General features: G+C 38.9%; 3 protein-coding genes across 4 annotated transcripts; 1 reads left to right on the forward strand and 2 right to left on the reverse strand.

Annotated features, from left to right (window-relative positions):
* Window positions 1–2,808: 2,808 nt before the first annotated feature.
* On the reverse strand, window positions 2,809–18,439 carry LOC134210628 (polyadenylate-binding protein 2). Of its 2 annotated transcripts, XR_009978842.1 has the most exons (5): window positions 18,281–18,439; window positions 13,284–13,412; window positions 12,663–13,213; window positions 12,345–12,503; window positions 2,809–3,397 (listed from the first exon to the last, which is right to left on the reverse strand). XR_009978842.1 is itself a non-coding variant. In XM_062686772.1 (4 exons), exons 2-4 carry the CDS (start codon window positions 13,362–13,364, stop codon window positions 12,461–12,463), a joined length of 675 nt encoding a protein of 224 aa, XP_062542756.1. In that variant the 5' UTR covers window positions 13,365–13,412; window positions 18,281–18,439; the 3' UTR covers window positions 12,033–12,460. The 2 variants fall into 2 exon arrangements, 1 of the variants encoding a protein (XP_062542756.1); XM_062686772.1 differs by lacking the exon at window positions 2,809–3,397 and having other exon boundaries at window positions 12,033–12,503.
* Window positions 18,440–22,595: 4,156 nt separating this feature from the next.
* LOC134210629 (RNA polymerase II subunit A C-terminal domain phosphatase) lies at window positions 22,596–25,562 on the forward strand. Its single transcript, XM_062686774.1, has 7 exons — window positions 22,596–22,928; window positions 22,986–23,271; window positions 23,350–23,594; window positions 23,663–23,844; window positions 23,909–24,309; window positions 24,371–24,737; window positions 24,806–25,562. The coding sequence occupies exons 1-7, from the start codon at window positions 22,708–22,710 to the stop codon at window positions 25,342–25,344; spliced, it is 2,241 nt and encodes a 746-aa protein (XP_062542758.1). The 5' UTR covers window positions 22,596–22,707; the 3' UTR covers window positions 25,345–25,562.
* LOC134210630 (small ribosomal subunit protein uS17m) lies at window positions 25,501–26,268 on the reverse strand. The gene is made up of 2 exons (XM_062686775.1): window positions 26,041–26,268; window positions 25,501–25,966 (listed from the first exon to the last, which is right to left on the reverse strand). Exons 1-2 carry the CDS (start codon window positions 26,146–26,148, stop codon window positions 25,607–25,609), a joined length of 468 nt encoding a protein of 155 aa, XP_062542759.1. The 5' UTR covers window positions 26,149–26,268; the 3' UTR covers window positions 25,501–25,606.
* Between the last annotated feature and the right edge of the window lie 1,491 nt (window positions 26,269–27,759).

The raw sequence follows: 27,759 nt of genomic DNA on the forward strand, positions 1-27,759 counted from the left end.
TCCAGCAAAGTCTCTTCCCATGAAATTGCTGATTTACCAGTAATCTAAATTAAATTGCTGTTTATTCAGTAAAAAAGCTATCATATTTTGGACTACAAATTTGCTGGTTGACAGCAACCGAAAAAGCGCTTTACTGAAATTTCTGAAGGAAATTATTTGGGATTCTGGAAGGAATTCTATTATATTTCTGAATGAAATTCTTTTGGGCTTCAAAAATAGAATTCTTCTGGATTTCCGAACGGAACCTTGTTGGGCTTCTGAACGAAATTATTTTGGACATTACTTTCAAACGGATTCCTTTTAGCCTTTCGAAAGGAATACTTTTGGAATTCCGAATGGATCCATCTGGGCTACATAATGGATTTTTTTATGTAGCTCTACTAGGGATATCGTTTTGGGATTCCGAAGCCTCAAAAGATTCCGTTCGGAAGTCAAAAGGATTTTGTTCGAAAGCGCAAAGGAACATCCATTCGGAAGCCCTAAAAAGTTCGAAAGACCAAGGGTTCTCCGTTTGTAAACCCAAAAGATGACCGTTCTGTGCTTTGGGGTTTCAAACGGATTTATTCCTTCTGGACTTTCCAACGTATTTTCAGTTGGAAAAAAGCGTAAATATTATCAATTTATGCTAATGTAACAGCATACATATTAATAAGAACATTATTCAGAGCTTTGCAGTCGAATATCTTCACTTGTCATAAGATGAGATAGTATTATCCCATATAATTCCACCAAAATACGTATTTCGACCTCAAGAGCTGCCTCAATTGTTTTCAGTATCTCGTACTTCATTCGGCTTAGTCTTACACTGACCTTTTGATTATTGGAACCTATTCTACGTTGTCAAAAGTGCATGGTTTTGAATAGTTTTCTAATTCCTGTACCTTTCAAACTCCATACAGACAAATACAGACATTTTGCTGAGATTGATACAGACTTATAAAAATTGTATCTGGCATCCCTGGTGGTGAGTACGAATTTCGTACTACGAAACCAGCCACTGTTGGTAATTCTTTTGTGGATTTCGGATGATACACTGAAATGGTCGTTACGTATCGTTATGCCCTTTCTTTCAAACAAAAATAATGCTGTATCGTTAAGGTTACATTTACTTTATCATGTATTTAATGATTCTCTGAATAATAATCGTGTGGTGTATGATCGAAATTCAATAATGACCAGGGAATCAATATTCCAGCAACGCCTAACAATATATTCTTTGTCGTTAACAGAGTGTGTTACTGACAAATGCATCTCGCAACAAGCCTTTATCAAACCTCCGACACAATATGACAAGAATCATTTGCCTTGTATGCTCTGATATTTCCGAGAATACGATGCTTATTTTGTAGTCATAGTTAGATTCTCGAATATTTCCATAAAAGAAGAAACAATGATAGCATAAAATCGAAATTTGCTGTAGAGATAATGCAAAATAACGGGTTGAAAAGTTAGCAACAAAATTGTTTTCTTTTTTGTTCCTGACAAAACATTTCGGATCTTTGTCATTATTATCTCCGACAAAAACAAAGCTTTGTCGTTGGTTCTCTTTTGTCGCTTGTTTTGCATGTGCATTAGACTGGCCCAGGATACAAAAAGTCGTCCGATTCTACGGGGCACCTTCCACGATTTTGCCTTTGGGTAAGAAAATCATTCTCTGAAAATTTCAGCCAGATCGGTTATTGCATAAGCTGGCGCAATTGATTTGAAGTTAATATGGGGTTTTCAGCCGAAATATATGGGAAAATACACCTCTGTTACTATTTCGTTCAAGAAAATGGATGGAAAAGCCCGATTGAACCCAGATTTGCAGGAAATGAAGTTAACATACCAATGAACAATTCAACATAAAATTCTACTATGATTAAATAAACTTTAAATTAGTTTTAAGCTGATATATTTTGAGTTTGGTTGAGCACTTTGAAATTCATTAATTGCCTTGAAAACAAGCGCATGTAATCGAAGGTAGCTGCGATATGTGTTGTGACGCGCGTGCAGTTACTTATGTTTCAGTGCGCGCGAAATCACGCATCGCAGGCACCTTTGATTGCATGCGTATGTTTTCATGGCCATTAATGAATTTCAAAGTGCCCAACCAAACTCCAAATAAATGAGCCAAAAACTGATTTAAAGTTTATTTAGTAATAGTAGAATTTTATGTCGAACTGTTCATGGGCATGTTAACTTCAATTTCTGCAAATCTGGGCTCAATCGGGCTCTTCCATCCAATTTCCTGTACGAAATAGTAACAGAGGTGTATTTTCCCATATATTTCGACTGAAACCACCAAATTAACTTCAAATCAATTGCGCCAGCTTATGCAATAACCGATCAGGATGAAATTTTCAGAGATTGATTTTCTTATCTAAAGGCAAAATTCTGGAGGGTACCCCGTAGAATCCGACGACTTTTTTTTCTCCCCATACTAGGCTGGGCCACTCTAATGTGCATCCAAGAAAAATTGATTCCCTGATAATGACTATTATTTGAATTTTTCAACTCCATCCAGTTTTTTTACTGTTTGGTTTTAGTCGATTAAAACCTTTAGTGTCAATGAAATAATGAGTTGATCCCATGAAAAAAAATCGAAGTTGTAGGTATTTGAAAAGCTGTGAAAGTTCAAGTTAACAAAGAAAATAATGAATTTATCAAATCATCTTCTAGACTCGTAATAATACTTACTTAGCAATTTCAATTTTTACTTGACATTTATTAGAGGCATCGTTTACAGCTATGCAATGTCATCATTACTGACTTCGCATACTTGGAACTAGGTTAGTGATACATCACTACGCGAGAACAACAAGCCCCTTTTATCCTTACGATATATGCATTCTTTAATACTTAAACCTCTTGACGTTTTTCTTATAATTTTTTTTTGATTTTCAATCTAAATGTTGTCGTCTCCGCTTTTTTCGCTGTTGCTCCTTGTTTTCATCTTTTTTCACTGTGGGCTCCAGGTCCTCTTTTCATCGGTTGTATCTTTTCGCTTAAACTTTTTTTTCGAAACATTTGTCTTCTTTTCTCATTGCCATGGATTTTTTTGTGATGCTGGCGGATTTTCTGTATCTTTTGCCTTCCTTTTTTATCATTTTGTCTTTTATTTTGCCATCTTTTGGTGTTTTCCACATTTTTTTCATCGTTCCGCATCTTTTCGTGTTGGCTTTTTTTGTCAATCGAATGGATCTTTTTTGATGTGGCATTTTTGTTCCATTGTTTTGTTTGACTGTTTTGAACGAATTCAAAAAACATTATTCTCAAGAATGGCTACTATATCACAATGGCTTCTACGATTGGGAACAGTATCAGTGCAATGCATCGTTATATTCAGAGAAAATTCGAAGACAAATAATGTTTTTTGAAAAGATGTTTGCAATCAAATATAATAATATGTAATAATCTGTAAAATGTTAGACAAAATAACGCTTTAATGAGTTCAAAAATTGATCACAGAGACTTAAAAAGCCAGAAGATGTTTTATTGGTTAGTGATGATTGAAAGCTTGTTAGTTTGTAACAGTATCGACAACATGAAATGAAAATATTTTTCCTTAGACTTATTTGTCTATAAGCCCATATTCTATTCTACGTTCGATTGGACTTTCGAAGTCGAACCCATTCTGTTCACCAAGGTCGGTAAAATCTAAAATTCTCAAATCCAGGGTTTGCAGAAATCGCTCTCAATGAATCGCCTGCTTTGAGCGTCCTTACAGCGGCACACTAGGAGTTAACTTTCTGAAATCAGTATGGCGAAAGGCATCTAAGGTTCGATTTCTCAAAATTAAGCACCTTGATCGAAAAAATATTTGGTAGGCGTAGTAGCGGACATCATCCTTCATAACCGGTACCAAATAGCTTTTCATGAAAAGTTCCTAATTTTGAGAAAACCCGCGTTAGATGTCTTTCGCCATACAAATTTCTGGCGGCTAACTCATGCTGGCTATTTGCGCATATACGATAGCGCCTGGATGTGGTAGCGGCGGGTAGAAAATCAGCCACTGCCAATAATTCATAGATAACGAACAACGATAAAAGAGAGGTAGAAACCTCTTCGAATCATAACAAGCCATGAAAACAAAACTATCGCACTTGTATAATACAAGTTGAAAAAAAAACTGATTCGGAAAGACGGTCCCCACCGTGGGGGTTTTATAAAACGCCTTTTTTCCCCAATCTCCCCCTCCCCCCGCAATTGGGGCTTATTACAATATATTTATCATGGGTTGTAGCCCCCCGAATCAGTTCATTATCGTAACAGCTACCGAAAAAAGTCTCTCACGGTATGCTACCTATCGAGAGTGTCTCGTTTGGATTCAAACCATGCTCAAATCTCATCGGCGATTCAAATCATGCGTGAGTCAAATTGAGTTCTCCAAGGCCAGAATCACCAACACTAATGTCACTGTGTAGGATGTATAAAATAAAAGTGGGTGGTACCTAATCCAGTTGCAGCAAAAATATCACAAACACTTCGAGAGGAATACAGCGAAATCACGCACACTTGTATTCATTTGGAGAAGTCAATGCCATCAGAATCATGGCCGAGAGAATTGCTCATGATTCGAATTGCGATTTGCATCATTGCATGCTTTTTACGTGTTCTTCATTGTTGAATGCATTGAATTAACTTTTTTCGCTTTAAACAATCGCTAATAGTTGCATATATAAACAAAACATACGTTTCGATTGCGGTTTGACGCTTTTTAGAGCGGAATCATTTTTCGATGAGTGAGCGAAGCGATGCGATTCTGTCCGAGAAACTCAAGCGCGATGCTCCCCCTACAGAATCGCACACGCTTAAAATCAATAACACAGAGAAGTGTTTGCTTCACCCAAAACGGACCTAATGCAGAACAACACCTAGATGAGCGACAGTTACATAGGCACAAAAATGCCTTGTACGGTCGTGATAACGGTCCTTTTTAACATGTAAACGTTTGTACAGATCCCTTGCAAGCGAGTTAGCTCGTGCATGAAGCCTCGATAATTCAGATTTGAGTTTGATTCTACCAACACTGCTGTTCACTCTTCTTGGTTGGAACTATTTCCCCTGATGGGACATTGCTGCCTCGTCGCTCTATTTTCGTTAAGCACTTTCACAGTGTTATTAACTGCGAGGAACCTAAGCCAAGTCGCTATTTTTGCTTTTATATATCATGAAGCTAACACGATGATACTCTATACCCAGGGAAGTCGAAAACATATCCAACCTGGGGCCTCATTGCGCATCTCCTTTCGATAGCTCTTCCGTATGACAGTTTGCATGGTTTGCTCGTTTCGAATCGAGGTGCGCAATGCCAACCCTGTTTTTTTTTTCTGGGCAAAATCGGAAATCGATACCAACCACCTTCAGCAGCACCATCTTGGTTTATAGCTGCGCATTCTACCGCTAGGCTAAGGGAGGCCCCAACGGTTAGAGTTGAAAGTATTTTTCAAAAACACATCGGCCATGACGTGTATGTGCTTAACCCTTTCCTTCCCATGGTAGCTGTAGAGCTCCATCAAATTTCGCATCTTCCAACATTCATCGAATTACAACAAAAAGCGGTATTTGGCACAAATCTATGGTTTCATTAGACTGAAAATATAATCAATTTAAAGTAAAAATAATGAAACTATTGAAAACAATCAAGTAACTATCGATTTACAATCAAAAACTTTTTTTTTCGTTTTCCATTATTTCCATCGTTATCCAAATATTTGAAAAAAGTCGTGGGAAAGAGGGTTAAAATTGTGATACGATGTGGAGAACAGTCGTCCATTGTGAATTCTATCTTTGGTACTCTTCTATTCCCATTCGAGAATGTTTTCCACCCGAAAACATCCTAGACCGGGCCGAGAACCGAACTCGCCATTTCCGGACTGGCTCGCCTTTGCTCGTAAGGCTAAATGGAGACCGTAATTCAAAAAGGTAATTTAAGGATGTCATAGAAGACTAAGCTTTTCGAAGAATGATACCTAACTTCAGTATTGCAGGCGATATGGCTCGTTAATTAAATATACAATAACAAATGAATACAGCCATCGTTTACCAAAAAACCCAGATTAATCCACCTAGCGGTGATGGTGCCTTTCTCGTTCGTTCAAAAGGTTTGGAAAAATCTCAAATAACACCAATATGTGGATTGGTCTTATTTTTCATATTTTTTTATATGCATAAAAAAAATTCTCGCCAAACGCAATTTGTTCCAAACAAATCGGATGAACATAAGAGCAAAAAATGGCATATTATTTTGTAGTATTAAAATTAGTATTTTCGCCATAACTTTTGACCCAATTGTACGATCCGGCCAAGTTTCTATAGGAAACAATGGGACAAGATTCTGCGTCGAGTGCAATCTGTTGCGAGCGACCTGAGAAGCACACATATTGCACATCAATCACAGTAACTTATATATGACCGGATTCAGTCACTATATGGTTACTGCAACCAGATTTGTTGAACTTGTGTTGCTTGGGGGGGAATAGATGAAGTCTAAGTGCTAAAAAAATGAGCTAGACTTTTTTGAACTCTTTTTCACAATAAATAGTAATTTGACTATAACATCTAAGCCCATAGTCCGATCTGGCCAATTTTCAATAAGAAAATATGAGACATTCTGCGTCGAATGCAATTTAATGCGAGCAAATCGGTTGAGGATAAGTGCCTGAAAAATGAGTTACATTTTTTACGCGATTTTTTCGTAGGATTTTGTATTTTGGCCATAACTTTCGATCCCATAGTTCGATCTGGCCAATTTAAAAAAGGAGACAGTGGGACAGGATTCTGCGTGGAATGCAACTTGTTGCGAGCAAATCGGTTGAGGATAAGTGCCCGAAAAATGAGTGACATTTTTTACACGATTTTTTCGTATGATTTTGTGTTTTGGCCATAACTTTTGATCCCATAGTCCGATCTGGCCTATTTCGAATAGGAAATAGTGGGACAGGATTCTGCGTCGAATGCAACTTGTTGCGAGCAAATCGGTTGAGGATAAGTGCCCGAAGAATGAGTTACATTTTTTACGCGATTTTTTCGTAGGATTTTGTATTTTGGCCATAACTTTCGATCCCATAGTTCGATCTGGCCAATTTAAAAAAGGAGACAGTGGGACAGGATTCTGCGTCGAATGCAACTTGAGGCGAGCAAATCGGTTAAGGATAAGTGCCCGAAAAATGAGTGACATTTTTTACACGATCTTTTCGTATGATTTTGTGTTTTGGCCATAACTTTTGATCCCATAGTCCGATCTAGCCAATTTCAAATAAGAAACAGTGGGACAGGATTCTGCGTCGAATGCAACTTGTTGCGAGCAAATCGGTTGAGGATAAGTGCCCGAAAAATGAGTGACATTTTTTACGCGATTTTTTCGTAGGATTTTGTATTTTGGCCATAACTTTCGATCCCATTGTTCGATCTGGCCAATTTCAAATAGGAAACAATGGGACAGGATTCTGCGTCGAATGCAACTTGTTGCGAGCAAATCGGTTAAGGATAAGTGCCCGAAAAATGAGTGACATTTTTTACGCGATTTTTTCGTATGATTTTGTATTTTGGCCATAACTTTCGATCCCATTGTTCGATCTGGCCAATTTCAAATAGGAGTCAATGGGACAGGATTCTGCGACGAATGCAACTTGTTGCGAGCAAATCGGTTGAGGACAAGTGTCCGAAAAATGAGTGACATTTTTTACGCGATTTTTTCGTATGAATTTGTATTTTGGCCATAACTCTCGATCCCATAGTTCGATCTGGCCAATTTCAAATAGGAAACAATGGGACAGGATTCTGCGTCGAATGCAACTTGTTGCGAGCAAATCGGTTGAGGATAAGTGCCCGAAAAATGAGTGACATTTTGTTGAGTAGTTTTGCGCACACACACACACACACACACACACACACACACACACACACACACACACACAGACATCACCTCAATTCGTCGAACTGAGTCGATTGGTATATAACACTATGGGTCTCCGGGCCTTCTATAAAAAGTTTGTTTTTGGAGCGATCATATAGCCTTTACCGTATACTTAGTATACGAGAAAGGCAAAAAAGTTGCAACATCAAAGCAAAATGGTAGATTTGAGAAGTACAGAACAAGATTATACAACAGCGCCACAAATCGGCAATTACGAGAACGACGAATTAAAGATTTTCACATATCACTATTAATCACATAGAGCAGCGGTTCTCAACCTGGAGTACATGTACCCCTGGGGGTACCTTTGCTGGCCTCAGGGGGTACCTCGAGCAAAAATGCGTAATGGCGGATGTATTACAATTTCAAAAAACTTATTGATAGAGCAGTGGCGTCTTGTCGGCCTGTTCAACCTGTTCATTGCACAGGTAAGCAAACTAATGAAGATTATATTTTGATCTTGTGTTCAAAAACATAGTTGCACTTGTTGGCAGAAAACAGAGCTGTTGCAACAGGTACGTTCAATTTTGTTTCTGAACTAGTCCACAAATTTGTAACATTGACGATTAAAGGTTGCATGAAGAAGAAGAAGTCGAAGGATATTTGAAAAATATTGCATGGGGAAGCATACGGGAAAGTTTTTAAAACTCTTCTCAAAAATTCTAGGAGCAATTTAATTAAAAACGGTACGGGGTTGGACTTTCCTTTTACTGCATAATAAACGCAATTTTTCGATTTCAAATTTTATTTTATGATATCATACTTGATACACAGTAGAAGAAAAGTCCAACCCCGTACTGCTTCCGTTTTTAATTAAATCGCTTCTAGAATTTTTGAGAAGAGTTTTAAAAAATCTTCCGTATGCTTCCCCGTGCAATATTTTTCTAAAATCATCCTTCGACTTCTTCTTCTTCATGCAACCTTTAATCGCCAATAGGCAAATAAGTAGCTTTCCTTTTTGTATTCAGGCGTTTGGTTGTTTGTATCATTCCAAGGCACAAAAAGACACTCCTGCATCAAAACACGTGCTTTTTTGTCTCTGTCTGCCTACATGTAGAACACGAAGCGATGCAACAAACCTTGCAACGAAACGGCGTCGCAGTTCGTTCAAGTTTACGACGTGAACGAAGAAGAAAATATGAGAGAGAATATTGAGGAAAATTTTCTCTATGCTCGTCTGTTTGGGAACGAAGCGCTGCAACACACTGCGAGCCGACGCCTTCTCACATTTCGCAGCAAAAGACATATTCTTCTGTCGCTTCAACTATGCGCGGAATACAAAACTACACATGATACGGATGTCAGTAGTAACAACAGTGCATATTTGACTTACATTCGTGGGGAGCCGCTTGGTTCAGCATAGTTATTTGAACGTAGTTCAGTTGTCACTAGCACTAGGTTTGCTGGGATTCCCTATATACATGGGACAATTATGCGTAGAACGGCAGTATACTTCTGAACTAGAATCTAGAATATAAAGGTTCAGAAGCATCCAGTTGAGAGAGCTCGGTAGCTTCGTTGCAAGAAGCCTCCTTTCAAGAGTCTTTTCCGAAGCAGCTCGTAACCCTCTTGCCAAAAGGCGCGGTAGCCTCATTTCAAAAGGCTAGGAAAGAGGCTCCTTTCAAGATGATCGGAAGCATTCTTCCAAGAGGCTCGGAAGCCTCCTTTAAAGAGGGGGCTTTTCCCTGCTCCCAATAAAGAATAAAGAAGAGGCTCGAAAGCCTCCTTTCAAGAGGCTCGGAAGCCTCCTTTCAAGAGGCTCGGAAGCCTTCTTTCACGAGGCTCGGAAGCCTCCTTTCACGAGGCTCGGAAGCCTCCTTTCAAGAGGATCTGAAGCCTCCTTGCAAGAGGCTCGGAAGCCTCCTTTTAAGATGCTCGGAAGCCTCCATTCAAGAGGCTCGGAAGCCTCCTTTCAAGAGGCTCGGAAGCCTCCTTTCAAGAGGCTCGGAAGCATCCTTTCAAGAGGTTCGGAAGCTTCCTTTCAAGAGGCTCGGAAGCCTCCTTTCGAGAGGCTCAAAAGCCTCCTTTCAAGAGGCTCGGAAGCCTCCTTTCGAGAGGCTCAAAAGCCTCCTTTCAAGAGGCTCGGAAGCCTCCTTCCCAGAGGCTCGAAAGCATTCTTTCAAAAGCATCGAAACCGTCCTTTCAAGATGCTCGGAAGCCTCCAAAAGTCCTCGAAGTCTTGTAGGAAAGCTAGATGTATAAGATTTATTTCAATCTAAAAGTTTCACGGAATAACGAAAATTTCAGAAATTTTTTTAGAGAGCCATATATCCCGTTACTTTTCAGATCCGTTTATAATATCCTATCTTATGAAATACCGTCGTCGGGGGTGAGGTCAAATGGGGGTGAGAATTGGTCACTGTTTCAACTACTTAGGATGCTTGTAGAATAGATTAAATGTAACTGAGGACAAGAAAAATAAATTATAAGACACCTTTTTGAACGATTTTGTTATCCAACCTTCAGACTGGCGGTAAGAGCAATGAGCCATTCTCACCCCTAGACGCATAAGTTCGAAGGGGTACCTCTTAAGAAAAGGGTTGAGAACCGCTGACGTAAAGGAAAGTGGGGTAAATGATTGACAATAATGTAAAAGAATATTAATACTAAAAAAACACATTTTGGTAACCTATTAATGTATTGAGCTATTCATTCGAAGTTGATTTAGCTACTCAAGTAACCAGTAAGCACTATATTCCGCCAAATCGGCTATATAGTGCTACTTTAATGCTTATATGTTTTTAAATAGCCGTATAGTGGCCCTATATGGCGGTTTGGCGTAATATAGTGCTAATGATTACTTGGGTAATAACGGGCTTCGTGGTCATAGGGCTACCATTCCTACCTCATACGCAGGAGATCGTGGGTGCAATCCCAGGCCCGTTCCATTCCTACTACTTTGCATTTTTTCATATATTTCTCGTGTTCTAGCAATGGCTAGAACTGGAAATGGGCTTTCAAGCCGTTTCCATATTCTATTCTATACCTACAACTTTACTACTTCTAGCAGTTAACTGTTAGAATTCGGAATGAGCGAAAAAGCTTGTTTCGACATCCAATTAGAATATACCACAATACCACACTTTACTATCACAGTGGCAACCTGTTAACCAGACGATCCTCTGCCGTAGAATCTAACCCCCGAGTGCATGCTACTTCTTCTTCTTCATGCAACCTTTAATTGACAGTTTGACATGACATTTGGAAAATTCAAATATCCTTCTATTAGTTGCACTTAATAAAACTAACTAATAAAAGAAACACATATTGCAGCAACTTAATCTATATAAAACAATCAGGGACAGGAGGACAATTTGGCTATCCTAAGGAAATTACTAACCAAAAGTCTTACAACAAACCATTTAAAGAGATGAGCCAGCCCCGGGCTGAAAATCTCTTTAACAAAGAATAAAAAAACATTTTTACCTTTCTCGTACAACAATGTTATACTGAAAGGCTAAAGGATTACTTGAAAAATAAACTTTTGATTGAAGGCCCGGAGACCTCTAGGGTTCTATACCAATCGACTCAGCTCGACGAACCGAGGTGATGTCTGTATGTGTGAATGTATGCGTGTGTGTGTGTGTCTATGTGTACAAATTTTGTAGACACAGTTTTTGGAACTTAGCATACCCGATTTACTCCAAACAAGTTGCATCTGACGGGGAATGCGGTCTATTGTTAGTTTGGAGATTGGAGTATTACCATTCATATCCAATTTATATTAAAAAACCTAATTAATTTTAGTTCATTTTTGATCATTTTAAAAACACGCTATACCTAAACCCGATAGGGTAATGTGCGTTGGGGCAATTTGAGCAAGTGTGGATTTTTCATAAAAACTTGTTTATTTTCTTCAGTCAAAAATCATATGTATAGACACCTGGACAGAGCTGAATTTCAACAAACCATTACACATTAATAACAACCATTACACATTACATTTCCATAATTCCACACCGGTGGCGAAATTACCCTCTACTCCCCTCAAAAAGTTGGTGCAAATGAACGTTGCTTTCATTGGTTTTAGAGCCTATGATGGGAATCAGACCATGGATTGAAATACCTGCCCTGTCCCTTGTTGCACGATCAACGCTGAATTTCATCTTAAATAATCTCTATCATGATCAAGTAGAATTTGAATATTATAATGTTCGATTTAAATAGCCATATATTATTATGTTATAATTAACAGTTACTTATCAAAAACAAAGTTTGATGTATCGAGAGTAAAATTGTATAATCCTGGTACTAGCTAAAAATCCTACACGAAAAACTTTCATGAAAAAGAAGCAGACTGTGAAGACAGACTTGAAAAAGCGTTCCATCAAAATAAATGATCCCTGAATATGGTGGATTCATCAAAGAATGATGAACTGGGGCCCCCGTTACACGGGGAAACGCCCCATTAGAAATAGGCACAAGATGAACACTCTCTACTTACCCTAGTTTGGAACTGGTGCTTCCCAGTGTTCCATGCCGGCTTATCTCTAGGGATGCTGTAAACTAAACGTGTACGCTGTATTGTGTGGTCGTGTCGGGCCCATTTTACTAGGTTCCCTAATACGGTGCGTAGTAGGTGGCTCTTCCTCGATATCCGCGACTGCGGTTGTGACGGTTTTCCGTGCATGAAGCAGATAAATAAAATCGAAATAGAGAACAAAGAAAAACGAAGAACAATTTATTTCCAACATCATCATATGGTGCTAAGTTAATTTTTTTAAATTATTCAGTGTATCTTGCGTTTTGATAGGGTACGTACGCAGGTCTTCGTGATCCTCGGTGTCCTCCGTAGCAGCATGCCCCCCTCGCGATCCGAGCGCCCCGTCCACGAACGGCAGATCCTCGGGGGAATCGGTTGGTGGTGCACATTCCTGGCCGGTTTGTACGTTTCGGATTTACCTTGATTTGCCGTCCACGGAAGAGGGTTTCGTTCATGGCCAACGCTGTTTCGACAAATTCTTTCGAGCCAAATTCTATGTAGGCGAAACCCTTCGGATGACCGTCGGCTTTATTGCACAGAATCGTTACCCTATTGATGGTTCCACAACCGTGGAAGTGGGCCTCTAGCTCTTCGGCTGTCGCGCCGTAGTCAACATTGCCAACGTAAATTGAACGGTTATCAATTTCGGCCTTTTCTTCTGCCGTAAGAATTGGAGTAACCCCGGTGGGGGATCCAAGCGTCATTTGTTTGGTAACTTCCGTTTGAAGTTGTTTCAGTTTTTCAGCTTCCTCCTCCATTTCTTTTACCCGAGCCTTGATTGCTTCTAGTTCGGGATCTATCTGCATGTCAGCGCCTTTCAAATAGTCATCCTGCACAATAGATGGATTTTATTAAATATATTAGCACAAATGAAGAAATGCCACACAAAACAAAACTTACCTCAAGAATCAATTCCGAGTCATCATCATTCGACCCCAGAGCTCCCAAATTGGAATCGTTCAGAAGACTTTCGTCAGCCATTATTTTTGCCTTTCTCGTATTTTTTACTTCAGGACTGGTAATTAGTTGCTGTGAAAAGATGAACTTGATGAAAACTAGCTGACCCGGCGAAGATGATCGAGGCGAGGTAATGTGGTTTCTTTCACTTACCCCGTTTGGCAGGAGTAAGTGAAAAAACTCATAAATTTTAAATCCATTTTCAAATTGTTTTATGTTAGTGTAAACGAATGCATAGTTGGTATAAAATATTTAGTTGATCAGGGTCACGGGAGTCCTTGTCACGATCCCTATTAACTTTCCAAATGGATTTCTAAGAATAATTCTTTTTCAAAAACCCAAATTAATTCTCGCGTCCAAGACACCAATCTTTGAGATTTGAACCATTTTCTAAGATGATATGGAAATGCTAATATCATCTTCCAAACTTGGACGTACATGTTCATGATAGAATTAGAGGCGAAAGTATAGAATTGATAGTTCCGTTAGGATACGGCAGGCATGAAGAATGTTTTATAGAAGTCGATTTGAAAGCGAGCGGAGGGCAATATTTGTGATGGCACATATCACACGACCTTCCTTCTGCCAAGCTTCCGTATGAAGGGGGAGGGAAGAATATCAGTGTGGAAGCTGATATATCTCCACTGGCAAAAGGAAGGTGGTTTGACTTGCTCATATGTTATCGCGTGCGGAAGGATTTACTATCGACTGTACTGTCTCCAAATTTCTAATATGACATCAGCATAGTAGCGGATTTGTTTACTTGCTGCTATTCAAACATATAAACCCTGTTTTTTGTTTTCACTTAAAATCAATACAGTCAAACCTTCATGCGTCAATATTAAAGGGACCATCGAGTTGTGGAATAGAAAACCCAGCAACTAAAAAAAAAATTTATTGTTTGCTTCCATGAGTCAATGAGTCATAGCACATCGACTCATGGAGGTTTTACTTTGTATTTGTATTTTTTTTACTTTGTCTAAAATCGATCTGGACACGTTTTCGGCAAAAAAAAATAATTAGTAATTTCACCATTCTCAAACTTTGATTTTTTAGAATTTTGTTTTTCTACTTTCCAATCCAATGAAATGGTTTCTTAAATCTTTTCATCTTTTTAGATGTTTATACATATTTAGAGCTTGAAAATTATTGTTCAATACTGCCCTATTTCAATTTTTAAATTTTCAGTTTTTTTTTATTTTCCTTGTTAAAAGTTGGATGAAAGTAGTGCTATGGCACCGTGACACGGGTCTCTCTGGAGTTAGTGAGTGCGCGGGTACTTAATGTTGGTCATTGTTGGATTAACAATATAAATGGTTTCTCGAGTGATACTGTTCCATTGCATGGATTGGTGGTCAAACCACTGTATTGCCCTTTCCTGGTTCGCAGCCATTTGGTGTGTTACTGTTAATGTGCTGCATTTGGAGGCGGCTTGCACTAGTGCAGTAAGGTATCAGGTCAGGCATGAAATTACGTAAATTTGGAATGCGCGCTGCACGAAAGATCGAAGTATACATCGATTGTAAAATTTAGCGAATTTTGGAAATAATTAGTAAAAACATGCCGTTCCATTTCTCAGACCGTGTCCGTGAATTCTGCTGGCTTGGCTTAATTTGTTCGAAAATCGCGGAAAAGTGCCAATTCGACGTTTATGTCGTGTGCGTGAAGTGGTGACTTGAGAAAGAAGTTGTTGAGTTGAGTGCATGGAGAATGGTTTTGGCGTAGTCTAGTAGCTGCGAAAGGTTGTTTGTTCGAAACGACTCTTGTCCAGTGCGTTGGCATCGTTTTCATTCCTGTGACTGCGTTCGTGAAAATTATCCGCAGTTTGTCGACTATGTATTTTAGTCTGTTAATGTTAATTCTTTCGTTTTTGTTTGTTTTCTTTTTATCGTTCCAGAGAGCGAGTAATGGCGCTCAAACCTAGGCTTTTATGTACACTCATGGACGTAAGTATTCGCCATGTTTTCAATAGAAATGTATAAATTCATGCGAATACTTTTGTTTATCAGTGTATATGCCAGGATACTAGATTTAAAACTGTATCCCGTCCCAAGTAGTCAACTGTCTAAGGAGTGCACTGCACATTAATCCTCTTAGCCAGTCAATGGCAAAGTCTGGTCATTCATTTAATAGTATAAATGGAGCGGTTGGTACGAGATGTCCCCGTTCTATAGCTTAAATAATGTGGAATCAAGTGAAGTATTGATTTATAACAGAAATATTCAACAACCAACACTGCACAGTAGGTCGCATTTATATTTGAACTACATCTAGTATGTGCTTCAAATATAAATAATGAAAGAAAAATGATAGAAATAGTCGATTCTATCATTTTCCATAATTCTTCCAAGTGATGGCTGTGTATGTGTAGACAAGACTAGACTAGACTATAAAGGCTCCCCCAGATCTAAGCGATTTCATTGGCGCGACGGCGACAACTAGTCGCCACGATTATACCGTTGGGTCGCTGCAGGCAATGTTCTATTTATGCTTCCATTCCAACGGCGACAGAATCGCTGTCGCAAGCAATAGAAACGCGTGTATTTGGGGGAACCTTAATAGACCCGACACCATCATGTGGGAGTCCATAATAAGAAATTATGGACCCCCAAAATATTCCTATAATGGACACTCTCGTGTTTAATTTTTACAAAATTGTAAAAAATCATTCATTTTACATTCCATTGCATTTTTAATGCACGCAAATCATTAAAATGTGTGTTAGGTTCTTCCGATCAAATTTCATTGAACCCCAAGTCTTCAGAAAAACTCATTCGTGAAAAATAAAAAAAATACCTTTACCTATACCTTTTTCTGTAGCTCTAGTCACCTGAAGACTATTCCGAAAAATCTAGAACAAAAAGGTAGATAAAAACACTTTTTTTAGACACCCCTTTACAAGTATGTCTTTTTTTTATTTGTTGGCATTACATCCCCCTACTGGGACATTGTCATCTCGAAGTGTTCATTGAGCACTTCCACAGTTATAAACAGCAAGGTTCCTGCCAATTATCATTTTTGCATTCGTATATCATAAGGCCAACAAGATGACACTCTATGCCTACACGTAAAAAAATTTAATGTTATTTATTATTAATATTTCTAATACTTTTTTGCCAAAGCAGGCGCTAAATGTATAAGAAAAAACTTATACATCGCATTAGTCACATGAACTGGACTATCGAAATTCATAACTGGCGCCTTATGAATCTTCGACTGATTACTCCACCAACAGTGCTTCTTATACGCAGTTATCTTCCCGAGTAATCAAGCGTCGATGGGCGTGTGGTCTACATACCGGCCTCCCGACCCCGACGTCCATGGTTCGAACCCAGTCTGCCGCACTTCACTTTTTTTTTTAAATGAAAGTCATCATTCATAAGGCAACATATTGAAATTCATACTGATTCCTTGTGGCAAATTTTTATAAGGCGTTTGATTGAAAATCATACGTCCATTTTCCTCAGTGTACATTCCGAAACTTATACTTTTCATTAACTTATGAATGTTATTAGCTTTTTGATATTGGATCATTCATTATGTGGCATAATGAAGAGTATAAGTATTTTCGAATGGTTTTTTGCCATAACATATAAGGTTATTTTTTTACGTGTAGGTAAGTCGAAACGATTTCCAAACCGAAAATTGCCTAGACCGGACCGGGAATCGAACCCAGCCACCATCAGCGTGGTCTTGCTTTGTAGCCGTCCACAAGTCCAACCAACACTCAGGAAAATCGACACATACTTTATGGCAAAAATCCATGTATTTTGAAATATGCATATCATGCGTCGGCACATACTTAATTGCATACAAATTCACACATGGATAGTATGTGTGAACACTCATGCAATGCATGTGGGCGCATGGAATATATGTGTCAAAAATATGGAATCCATTTCGCTACCCCCATTGCAAAAATCCATGTGTGGACTCATGAATATAATGCGGAGTTTTTTGTGAGTGAAGTACTGTTTACCGTTTTTAATGAAATTGCTTTGTATGTTTTATCGTGCGAATATGTTTAAATTATATTATCTTTCTGCTTCTTCTTCTCATTCATGCGATATCGATTTTTGACCTCGTACTGCTAATTATTTTTAATTAAATTTCTTTTAGATTTTTTTCGAATATCATCTTTTCTGTTTCTTCTTGTTCATGCACCAATAAACAGCCAATTGACGAATAAAGATGCATAAGGAATTTTTCAAAAATCATAGAAGCCATTTCATTAAAAACGATTAGCAGTATGGCGTTGGGCTATTGTTATACTGTGTATAGATCGCAATACACCCGATTTTGTCACTCCCCGACTTTGTCTACCTCCGATTTTATCACTTTCTATTTCATCACCCCAAAATTCACCATGGTGGTGATAAAATCGGGATATTACTGCATAAATAAAATTCGATTATGTGTTTATTATACCTATGTACAATATAAAAAAAAGTCCAACCCCATACTGGTAATCGTTTTTACGGCTAAGGTTCTTACATCAAGGAAATCACTTTGACAGTAGACAGTAGATTGAAGAGATGAGCATTGCAAAAAGTAAACAAATTTGCTGGCTTCATCTTGCAGGCGGCTATATTTTATTTTATGCCTTTCAATGATTTTATTATAATCGAACATATTTTTAACGGCATCAGATCATTTAGCGATCCTAACAATGGTTTTCACGTAAGAATATCTAATAAATTGGTTGTTATGGAAGTCCCCGAATGCCGTAAAGCGTTCCATAACTGTGGGGAGACTGTAATAACAAAATCAATCATTGAGCCTATCCGGTGCCCATCATCGGCAATCATTAGCACAGCGGCGTAATGATGATGATGACGGCTGCCGCTGATCAGGACATCAAAAAGCAATGGCTGCCGACCATACTCGGTAGCCGGATTTCAAATCGATTTTTCTCCATATTAAACAAGTTTTGCACTTACCTTTAGGTTGTTTAAACAAACGAGCCGCTGAACAATTGTTTGACACTAATTTAAAATTCCACTGGATATATATGACAACAAAATTAGCCGATTTGAAATTCACACCGACCACGAACGCAGCTCACCTTCAAAACTTTTTGCAAGCTTCGTCGATTTTGTGACGTTCATCGATCGACGAACTACTGCGTTACATAAATAATAACGCAAAACGTAACGTAATGTATCCGGGGTTATGAATTCGGCACGGTATCACAATTTGAAGATTTTCTCCAACAATTTATTTATTTATTATAGCTTCATTCAGCTCGTAGTTCGAACCGAACCTCAGGTTTTCGACTTCTCTGGGCAAAAAAGTATCATCGTGAGAGCCTCCATGCAAAAATGGTAACGTGCGGCTTAGAAACCCTGCAGTTAATAACTGTGGAAGTGCTTAGAAACACTAAGCTGTGAGGTGGTAATGTCCCAGTGGGGGAGGTAATACCCAATGAGAAAAAGAACCATTCCTTCGGTGTGTTTGATCCCGTACTAGTTTAAAGCCACCTTATACATCTCGGAAAAATTTTCCGCTGGATTTTGGTCCCCGTGTATTTTAAATGGGGCCGGGATTTTGATTTTCCGTGCCCAAATCCCGAAAACACATAAAAAAAGCTATAGGATGACAACAAAAAATTAAAGGCCCGGAGAACCACAGTGTTATATAACGACGAACCGAGGTGATGTCTGTATGTGTGTATGAATGTATATGTATGTATGGGTATAAATATGTGCATGTGCACAAATTCTGTAGACACACTTTTCGGAACTTAGCATTACCCGATTTACTCGCAACAAGTTTCATTCGACGGAGAAGGTGGTTCAAGAGGTGGTCCTATTGTTTGCTATTCAAAATTGGGCCGATTGGACATTGAATTTCAGAGGTATTGAAAAATATAGTAATAAATAGAACAAAATATTGGGAAATTTTTTTTCCAAGATCGAAAAAATCAGAAGGGTTATATACAAGATACGACCGCCCGCCATAAACTACGTAAAACAGGTCATAAGATAATTATTTTGGTTAGAGCCTAGAGTGATTGAAAATTTGACTTTTGCGCTCCCTCATGCTTGAACGATAACATTTGCTGTTTTGGTGTACCTCCCAAATTTCCAACTGAATTGGTTAGAATATAACTGAGTACGAGCAGTTTGAAGTTTGTATGGAAATTACTGTAGAAATCTTCCCGTATGTGAGAAATCATTTCGTGAGGCGGGTCATTAACTATTTAGGGGGAGATCTACCAGCGCCGGACACCTCCCAATACCGGAAACTTCTTAAAACGACACTACTTGCAGAGGTCCTTTCTTCATCTTTTTAAGTACAAAAGAAAGCTATTGAAAAGGCTTCCAATGGCAAAGAATATCAGATCTTCATGTGATAAACTTTGTACAAAATTTAAAGTTGAATAAAAATTCTTCACACCTGTTTTGTTAAGCTCACTTCAATTCAATTGTTCCTTCTGGCTGAGAAAGCCTCAGAAATTAGCAGAAACAAAAATTGAAGAGGACATTGAAAAAGGTGGGCATTTGGATTAGGATGTAAAAAATTTAGCTGAAGAGTCAAATAAGCTCCACTAACAATTTTTAATATTTACAACTTAAAGCACGCGAATAATATTACTATTCTGAATGATGTCTTTACTCATGTAACAGGAACTTAGTCACATTTGAACATGATGCAATAGTGTCCGGTACTAGGAGACATTTTTTCACCAAAATTCATCGTCGAAAAACGTGTTCAAATGATCAAATATAGTTTGTATGAATCATCAATGATCAATAGTCATATTTTGTGTTTCTTTCTTCTATCTATTCTTCCTTTGAGGGAATATAACTCACGAAGAAGGTGACCGATCTGCGAGATTTTCTCACTAATCGATTCGTATTGGGATCAGCTATGTTTCTATATGCAAAATGTTAGTAAATTTTGAAGTAAAAGTTGGGAAAATTGTCAAAATACAATATTATGGCGAGTTTGGAGAAAACCTAATGCGATCGCTCGAAAAATGATCTAGAATGCGGCATCGCTAGCAATCAACGCAGAAAATGACATTTCGAACGTTAAACGTAAAACCCGAGCAACGCAGGGTACGTTCTGCTAGTATGGTAGTCGAAATAAAGATGCTCATTATGGTTGGATATGACAATTCAAATTTTCATTTAAAAACCCCAAATTTATTATTCCGCAGTGGTGATGATGCCTTTCTCCGATTGTTATTCGACTTAGAGTGATTAATGCATTTCATAGTTAATTGCCTATTAAATGGCAATTAAATGCTTTTGAAGTGTTATTTTAAAGGGATGCTGCCTAAATAGTAGGATACACGCTAACTTTCACCTACTCAGTGACTGAGTAAAATTGCATTGCTCTCTCTTTCTATCCCACAGAAATTTTACTCAATTTCCGTCAAAAAAGTTAGAGTGTAACCTTGTTTAAAGTTGATAATCAATTTTAATATTCACCTCTTGCTTACATGAATATGTCCACTATCACTGTCACTGTCTATCTGTAGCACTTTTTCATAAACACTACTTTTTTGCTCCGGCCGCGGTCATTGCTCTGGTTCTATTTTGTACTTGTTGTACGAATCACCGCACAAAAGTAGAGCGCAAGAACCAACCTCAGACGGCGGTCGTAACGAAACTATGAAATTTTACTGGGTTGGTAAAGATTTGGAATTTTTAATGTTTTTACGTTGATAATCAATAGTTCCAATAGGCTTAAAAAATTGCTGGAGAGTTGCCGATTCGATTGATAATTAAATCTCGAAAATCCATTGAAAGATAAAGAAGCTATTAGCGTTTGAAATCTATCCTAATTTCGTGACGGTCTCGAATTTGGAAATTTCCGTTTTACACCCTGTATCAGAGTCTTCCCCTTAGACGTAGTTTACGTCAAAAAGATTTGGGATTGTATACAAGACACGACCGCCTGACGTAAATCACCGACGAACCGACGTGTCACTTCATAGAAAATAATTCAAATTTGCTGCCCACGACGCCATGATGAAAAATCATCGAACACTACCACCACCCCCATAATGGCTCGCGAAGTTTTCATAACTCAGCCAGCAACCTACGAGTATTAACATTGCAGCGGAGTTGTGTCTTAGCTCATTTGACAGGAGTGATCGCCCGTAAAAGCGAATGATCGTTAAAAAGTGTGAGACAATCAGAGAGCGCCAGTGACACGTCGGTTCGTCGGTGCGTAAACTACGTAAAACCAAATATAGTACACTGAACCGACTATTCCGCTCTATATATGGTCCGTTTACATATGAGCTAGTTCTAGCGGACAATGCACTGTCCGACAATACTAGCACGATATTAGCATCATGTAAACAGGAACTGTCCTCACTAATAAGCGTTTACATTATGCTAATTTCGTGCTAGTATTGTCGGATAGTGCATTGTCCGCTAGAACTAGCTCATATGTAAACGGGCCAATAGAAAAGAAGGAACCATCAACAACCAAGACAATACTACCTTCTTCTGCTTATCGTGGCGCATCGTCAGATTCAATCAGTTTGGAGAGGCAAAGTAAGCAGCATTTGATTTTCGCGAAACATGGGAAGAAGGATAACAATTTTTCGCACCATCGCTTGTGCTGGAGTTTATCGCACTGTAATTTATCCGGATAAAATGCATGGTGGAGTGATCAGTTGTCGCGTGAGTGAGTGAGAAATCCGAATCATGCATATAACCCAGTTCAATAATAGATAATACCCTGAAAGTAGGCAATTACCAAGGATTGCAACGCGGAACTAAAATTTTCAATAGTTTAGCGTTGATAATCAATAGTTTCAATACTACTGGCAAATTGGTGGAGAGGATTGATATATAAATCATTAAAATCCATTGAAAGATAAAGGACCTATTAATGTTACAAATCTTACATGATTTCGTGAGTTTTGAAATTTTCATTTGACACCCTGTATCCAAGTCTTATACCCTTAGACGTAGTTTACGTCAAAAAATTAATGCAAAAGCATGCAAAATAATGGAAAATAATGTTTCCCTAAAGTGTTTTTTTTACCTTTCTAATGTTTATTTTTTCAACATATTTTATGATGCAAGAGAAAGAAGAAAGAGAGAGAGCAAGAGAAATAAACGGTGACAAATTTGGCTTTGTCCAAAGCATCAGATCATCAAATTGAAAGCGGGTTTTATTCATACTAGGTAATTTGAGCCACCCTAGTGTACAGTTTTGCTTGCATCATCATCAAATTGTAACGTAAATAACGGTTTAATACGAGAAGCGAAAGAAAACCCGCGGATAACGCAACCGTCAAAACAACATCAGTGCGCTGTTCAGGCTGTTTCGTCGCTGCGGTGAAAACAATCGTGAAGAGAGTGCGGAGCGCGGGTGAATCGCGAGAAAAGTGACAAAAATGGCCGAGGAAAATCAAAACATCATCTACGCTCCGGCAGATAATGCCATTAAAATCAACAAATGGAAGGTTAGAGAGGGCTATCCTGTGACCAGCGGCAACATTATCCTGTTCTACGAGCTTCCGAACGGACCTGAAAAGGATGTAAAACGCCTCAAAGCGACCAAAGCGGGCGTCGTCAAAAAGCGCCTCGCAAAGGAAGGTGAAATTGTTGATAAAGGGTAAGTGGCCCAGCTAGTGGCATATTGATATTTTTAAACGGTATTTTGGTTGTTCAGGAAACCTTTGCTAGCGTTGGCACAGTGCAGTCATACTACCGTTATAAAGGATATGTGCGCGGATTGTGGAGCGGATCTGCGACAGGATGATCAGGCGGGTGGATCAGAAGCATCCGTTCCAATGATCCATTCGGTGCCGGAATTGAAAGTAACGGAAACGTTGGCGAAAAAGCTGGGGCAAGCAGATACAGAACGCTTGTTAAAGGACAAGAAGTTAGTTTTGCTGGTTGATTTGGATCAAACTCTGATTCACACCACTAACGATAACGTACCCAACAATTTAAAGGTCAGTTGGTGGGTTGTAGGACATTTCTTTGGCTATTGAGATGCTAGTTTGTGAATAATTCTTATTGCTTCCCAACAGGATGTGTATCACTTTCAACTCTACGGACCGAATTCACCATGGTACCACACAAGGCTACGGCCAGGAGCTTTACAGTTTCTAGACAAAATGCATCCCTATTACGAGCTGCACATCTGCACGTTTGGAGCACGTAACTATGCGCATATGATTGCTCAATTCCTCGATCAGGACGGTAAACTTTTTTCGCACCGTATCCTGTCACGTGATGAGTGCTTCAATGCCACAAGCAAAATGGATAACTTGAAGTAAGTATGCGTTTGTGCGATGAAAACGTTGCAGTAGAAAAAGGGTTAATACTAGTTCAATATTTTAGAGCCCTTTTCCCATGTGGAGACTCAATGGTTTGCATTATCGATGATCGAGAGGACGTTTGGAATATGGCAGCTAATCTGATCCAGGTTAAACCTTATCACTTCTTTCAACATACCGGTGACATCAATGCACCTCCCGGGATGTCCAAACACGAACTGGACGGAAAGGGCGTAGACTTCAAAGGTACTGTACGATAATTATTTATTCTCAGAGTTGAAGTTTGGTTTAACAGTGCACCCTTTTTCAGACCTAATCAATCAATTTCCAAAAGATAAGAAAAGCAAGAGCAAAAATAACAGTCGACCACCAACGCCGAAAATAGAAACGGAAGAGATAAAACCAGAAGATAGCACCGAGGATGCAAAAAATGTATTGCCGGCTGGCGAAGAGTCAATCGAAGAAACTGCTCCTAGAAAAGCTGCAGAAGAGAAGGATGAATTAAAATCTGATAAGAAAGCGGAATCGGAAAATGAAACGACTGAAAATGAATCTTTAGATAAAAATCAAGATGACAAAAATGATAGTGAAAAGAACAAAGAAGATAGTCTAATAGAAATTGAAGATCCGGATGATTATTTGCTTTATTTAGAGCATATATTGGTGAAAATTCATCAGACGTTCTATGAAGAGTACGAGAGTACCAAGCAGGTAATAGACCTACACATAACTTCTGATAGTACAAAATAACCGATTTTTATTATCTTCGCAGATATCGGACTTGAAAAGACTAATCCCGCAGGTAAAATCCCAGGTACTAGTTGGTTTCAATTTGGTCTTTTCTGGTTTGGTACCGAACAGCATGAAGCTTGTGGAAAGCAAAGCGTACCAGGTGGCGCGCAGTTTAGGCGCCAATGTTACGCAGGATTTCCAACCCGACACGACGCACCTGGTGGCAGTCACGTTCGGCACATCTAAAGTGCATAACGCACGAAAAAATCCAAAAATCAAGGTTGTCACCCCGGAATGGCTGTGGGCTTGCGCCGAGCGGTGGGAACACGTTGAAGAGCTGCTCTATCCGCTGAAGCAATCGAAACCGTCCAAGATGAGACAACCTCCGCCGCACTGTCATAGCCCTGGTAAGTGCTTGTTTTATACACGTGTACGAGTTATGCTGTTTTAAAACAAAAACATGCTTTCACTTCAGAACATGCTGTAAGTTATGGAGAAAATCGAAACGCAAGTGGTCCTTCAAAACAGCGTGGCGACACCCAACAGGAACCACCCAAGTTCATCGACACGTTAAATCCGTTGCTCAGCTTCTCCAACGACGACTTGGACGCTATGAACAACGATTTCGAGGAGTGCTTCGAATCGGACGACGATAGCAGCAGCGACGAAGAACCCGTCGACATTGAAAATCCTCCGATGAACAAGACGTTGCGCAAGAGAAAACGCAGGGAGGAAAAAGAGAACCGAAGGAACATCTTCAAAAAACAGGAAGAAGAGGGTTCCATTATCAAGTACAGCGAGCTTGAGGAAAACGACAACAGCCAAACGAACCTCAGCTCGGACGAAGATGAAAGTCCGAGCGCCAAGTTCCGGCGGGGATGTGCTCTTCCTTCCGACTTGGATATGGGATCCAACAGCGAGGGCAGCGAAGAACCCCTGGACGATGTGGACGACGGCGATTGGAATATGATGGGAGCGGCGCTCGAGCGGGAGTTTCTCGGATTGGACGAGTAGGACACACACCACCACGGCAAGTATAGGTTTTGTTAGTACAAAGGGAAACAGTGACCTCACGTGTGGGCGGTTTATCTGACTTGTTTATGCACCGACCCTTAAGCCCTGACCTCAAGGCTTTCTTGTTATGATGAATGTACATATAGAATAACCCAGTTTCTAATCTTTAGGACAGCTTTAAGTTATATTCCATCAATTGTACACTAGTAGTTTTGAAACGGTTGAACAGTAGTCAATTCATTTCTGATGACACACACATGTTTCACACTGCAAACGGTTGGTCCTTTCCATCCTCGTGATATTTGATATAGGTCTCTCCATGAGTAAAATCGCGCGTGCCTTCCAGGCGTCCTCTAGGCGGTGCCTTGTCATAGTCGAATGCCTGCGCCGACTTGCCGTATAATCGATTTGCATCCTCTACATCGTCACGGTACTTTCCTACGGTTACTTTCTTTCCGGTAATGGGATCCGTCACATCGCCCAGAGGGTAAACGATTTCCTCCAGCGAATGGGTAATCAATCGTGTTAGCTTCTGTGGTAGCTCCTTGATTAGTACAACGTCACCGGTTTTGCACTTTTTCGTTGGGTCATGCACAAAGTAAAATTCATCCTTTTTGAAATACTAAAAGAGAAATTTAGATCAGACAACGGAGTCGAATGCAATATTATGCAACCATAAATGCCGGCATAACTCACCATGTTAAGATTAGTGTCAAGCTCCATTCGACGAATCCGAATTTTGGAGGCGTTTTGTTTGATACAAGGCATTACTTGGCCCAAAAGCATAAACGTTCTGCTTGCCATTGCATAAATGGATTACTATTGAATATATTTCGAATGTTGAAATTAGTAAATATGGAAAGGCGGTGATCGCAGAAACACGCAAACGTCGTTTTACGATTTTCACTGATTCGTAAACAATGCTATGACAGCTATCGCAGGGGTGGATAATAAAACAAAATTATAGGCAGAGATGCCAGATTTGAAGACATGTCTTCAATTTGAAGACATTTGAATCTCTGTGAAGACATTTATTTCGTGAAGACATTTTGAAGACTTTTCAAAATATTAGAAGACTTATCTACTTATTTGAAGATACTTGAAGATAATCAATAAGCCAGCGAGAGAAAATATAATTTTATTTCTTAGTTATGAATATACTTCTATATGGACGTTTTCATGTATTTAATAGATTCACTTGGTCATAAATCGCATCGGACATCGTTCAACGCCATAGCTGAGGATCCTTTACAACGAATGTACGCATGAGTTAACATGAAATACTTTCCGTTTGTCTTTTGCGAACAAAATATCACAAGTTAGTCAAAAAGCCGCTTGGTGCGGTTTGGCTGAATCCCAACCATATGTAAATTATGCGAAAAAAATACAAAGATTATAATAGTCTTTGGGGGAAGCCAGAGTAAACGCGACGTGCGATGCGACGCGACGCGACAGTGCAATTTGACAGCCTGTTGATAATGATTGTTATTCTTTTACGTGAGTCGCGTCGCGTTGCATCGCTCGTCGCGTTTACTCTGGCTTGCCCCTTTGTCTGGGGCTTATAATCTCAAACATAAAAATACATTCACACTAGCTGGCTGATAAATGCAACGCATTTTAGACTACATGCGCACTTAACTTGGAGATAGGCGCTGGTTAAAAAATTCCCGATGGCGTGTATGTAAAAAGGTATTTCGATCATCACATTGGAACGCAATGGCCGATATAATCTACGGCAAAAATATATTGAACTCTTCTATGACTTGATTTAATCTATTCAATCGTTGAGCTAGAACCTGATCTTTTTCTAAATTCCTTACGAATTCTTTTGATCTTTTCGGTATGTCCATGTGACTTTCGTCTAAATATTCGACGGGAAACTCTTTGAATTTTCTGTGAATTTTAAAAAGAATTTCCGATGAAAATAATAAGGAATTTCTTGTCTATATTCAAGAGAATTGAAATTGGAAATTCAGTACAAAATTTATATTTAATAATTTCCGTAAAAAAACATAAAGAAAATCCTCCAAAATTTAAACGGAAAATTCATCTTGATTTCCACAATTCCCACAATAAATCCCTTTTAATTTCCACAAGAAAATTGTCTCAATTAATTTTCATAAAAAAATCTTACGAATGTCAATAAGAAATTGAAATTATGCTGGTGTTAAATGGATATTTCTCATAATTTTCAAGGTAAATTTCTACAGGAAAATCTACCTAAAAGAAATTCAGAGGAAACTTGCTACACACTTTTGTTAATTTTTTCCTGGAATACCTTTGATTATTCTTCTAGAAATATCTTTGGACATTCTTCCAGTATTTACTCTGCGAATTCCTCTATGAATTTCTTCAAAAAATCGTCCTGGTATTCTTTCTGTAATTCCTCCAGGAAATTGTCCGGAAGTTTCAGGG

The sequence above is a fragment of the Armigeres subalbatus genome, chromosome 2 (genome assembly GCF_024139115.2).
Source record: "Armigeres subalbatus isolate Guangzhou_Male chromosome 2, GZ_Asu_2, whole genome shotgun sequence".
Taxonomy (NCBI): Eukaryota; Metazoa; Arthropoda; class Insecta; order Diptera; family Culicidae; genus Armigeres; species Armigeres subalbatus.

Excerpts from the sequence above, each read along its gene's own strand:
- LOC134210628 (XM_062686772.1), bottom strand. The coding sequence starts at position 13,364 with ATGGCTGACGAAAGTCTTCTGAACGATTCCAATTTGGGAGCTCTGGGG. Across the intron at positions 13,214-13,283 it reads ACTCGGAATTGATTCTTGAG|GATGACTATTTGAAAGGCGC; the intron begins GTAAGTTTTGTT and ends TCTATTGTGCAG. Across the intron at positions 12,504-12,662 it reads CGAGGATCACGAAGACCTGC|TCGCGGATATCGAGGAAGAG; the intron begins GTACGTACCCTA and ends TCACAACCGCAG.
- LOC134210629 (XM_062686774.1), top strand. The coding sequence starts at position 22,708 with ATGGCCGAGGAAAATCAAAACATCATCTACGCTCCGGCAGATAATGCC. Across the intron at positions 22,929-22,985 it reads GGTGAAATTGTTGATAAAGG|GAAACCTTTGCTAGCGTTGG; the intron begins GTAAGTGGCCCA and ends TTGGTTGTTCAG. Across the intron at positions 24,310-24,370 it reads AGTACGAGAGTACCAAGCAG|ATATCGGACTTGAAAAGACT; the intron begins GTAATAGACCTA and ends TTATCTTCGCAG.
- LOC134210630 (XM_062686775.1), bottom strand. The coding sequence starts at position 26,148 with ATGGCAAGCAGAACGTTTATGCTTTTGGGCCAAGTAATGCCTTGTATC. Across the intron at positions 25,967-26,040 it reads TTGACACTAATCTTAACATG|TATTTCAAAAAGGATGAATT; the intron begins GTGAGTTATGCC and ends TTTCTCTTTTAG.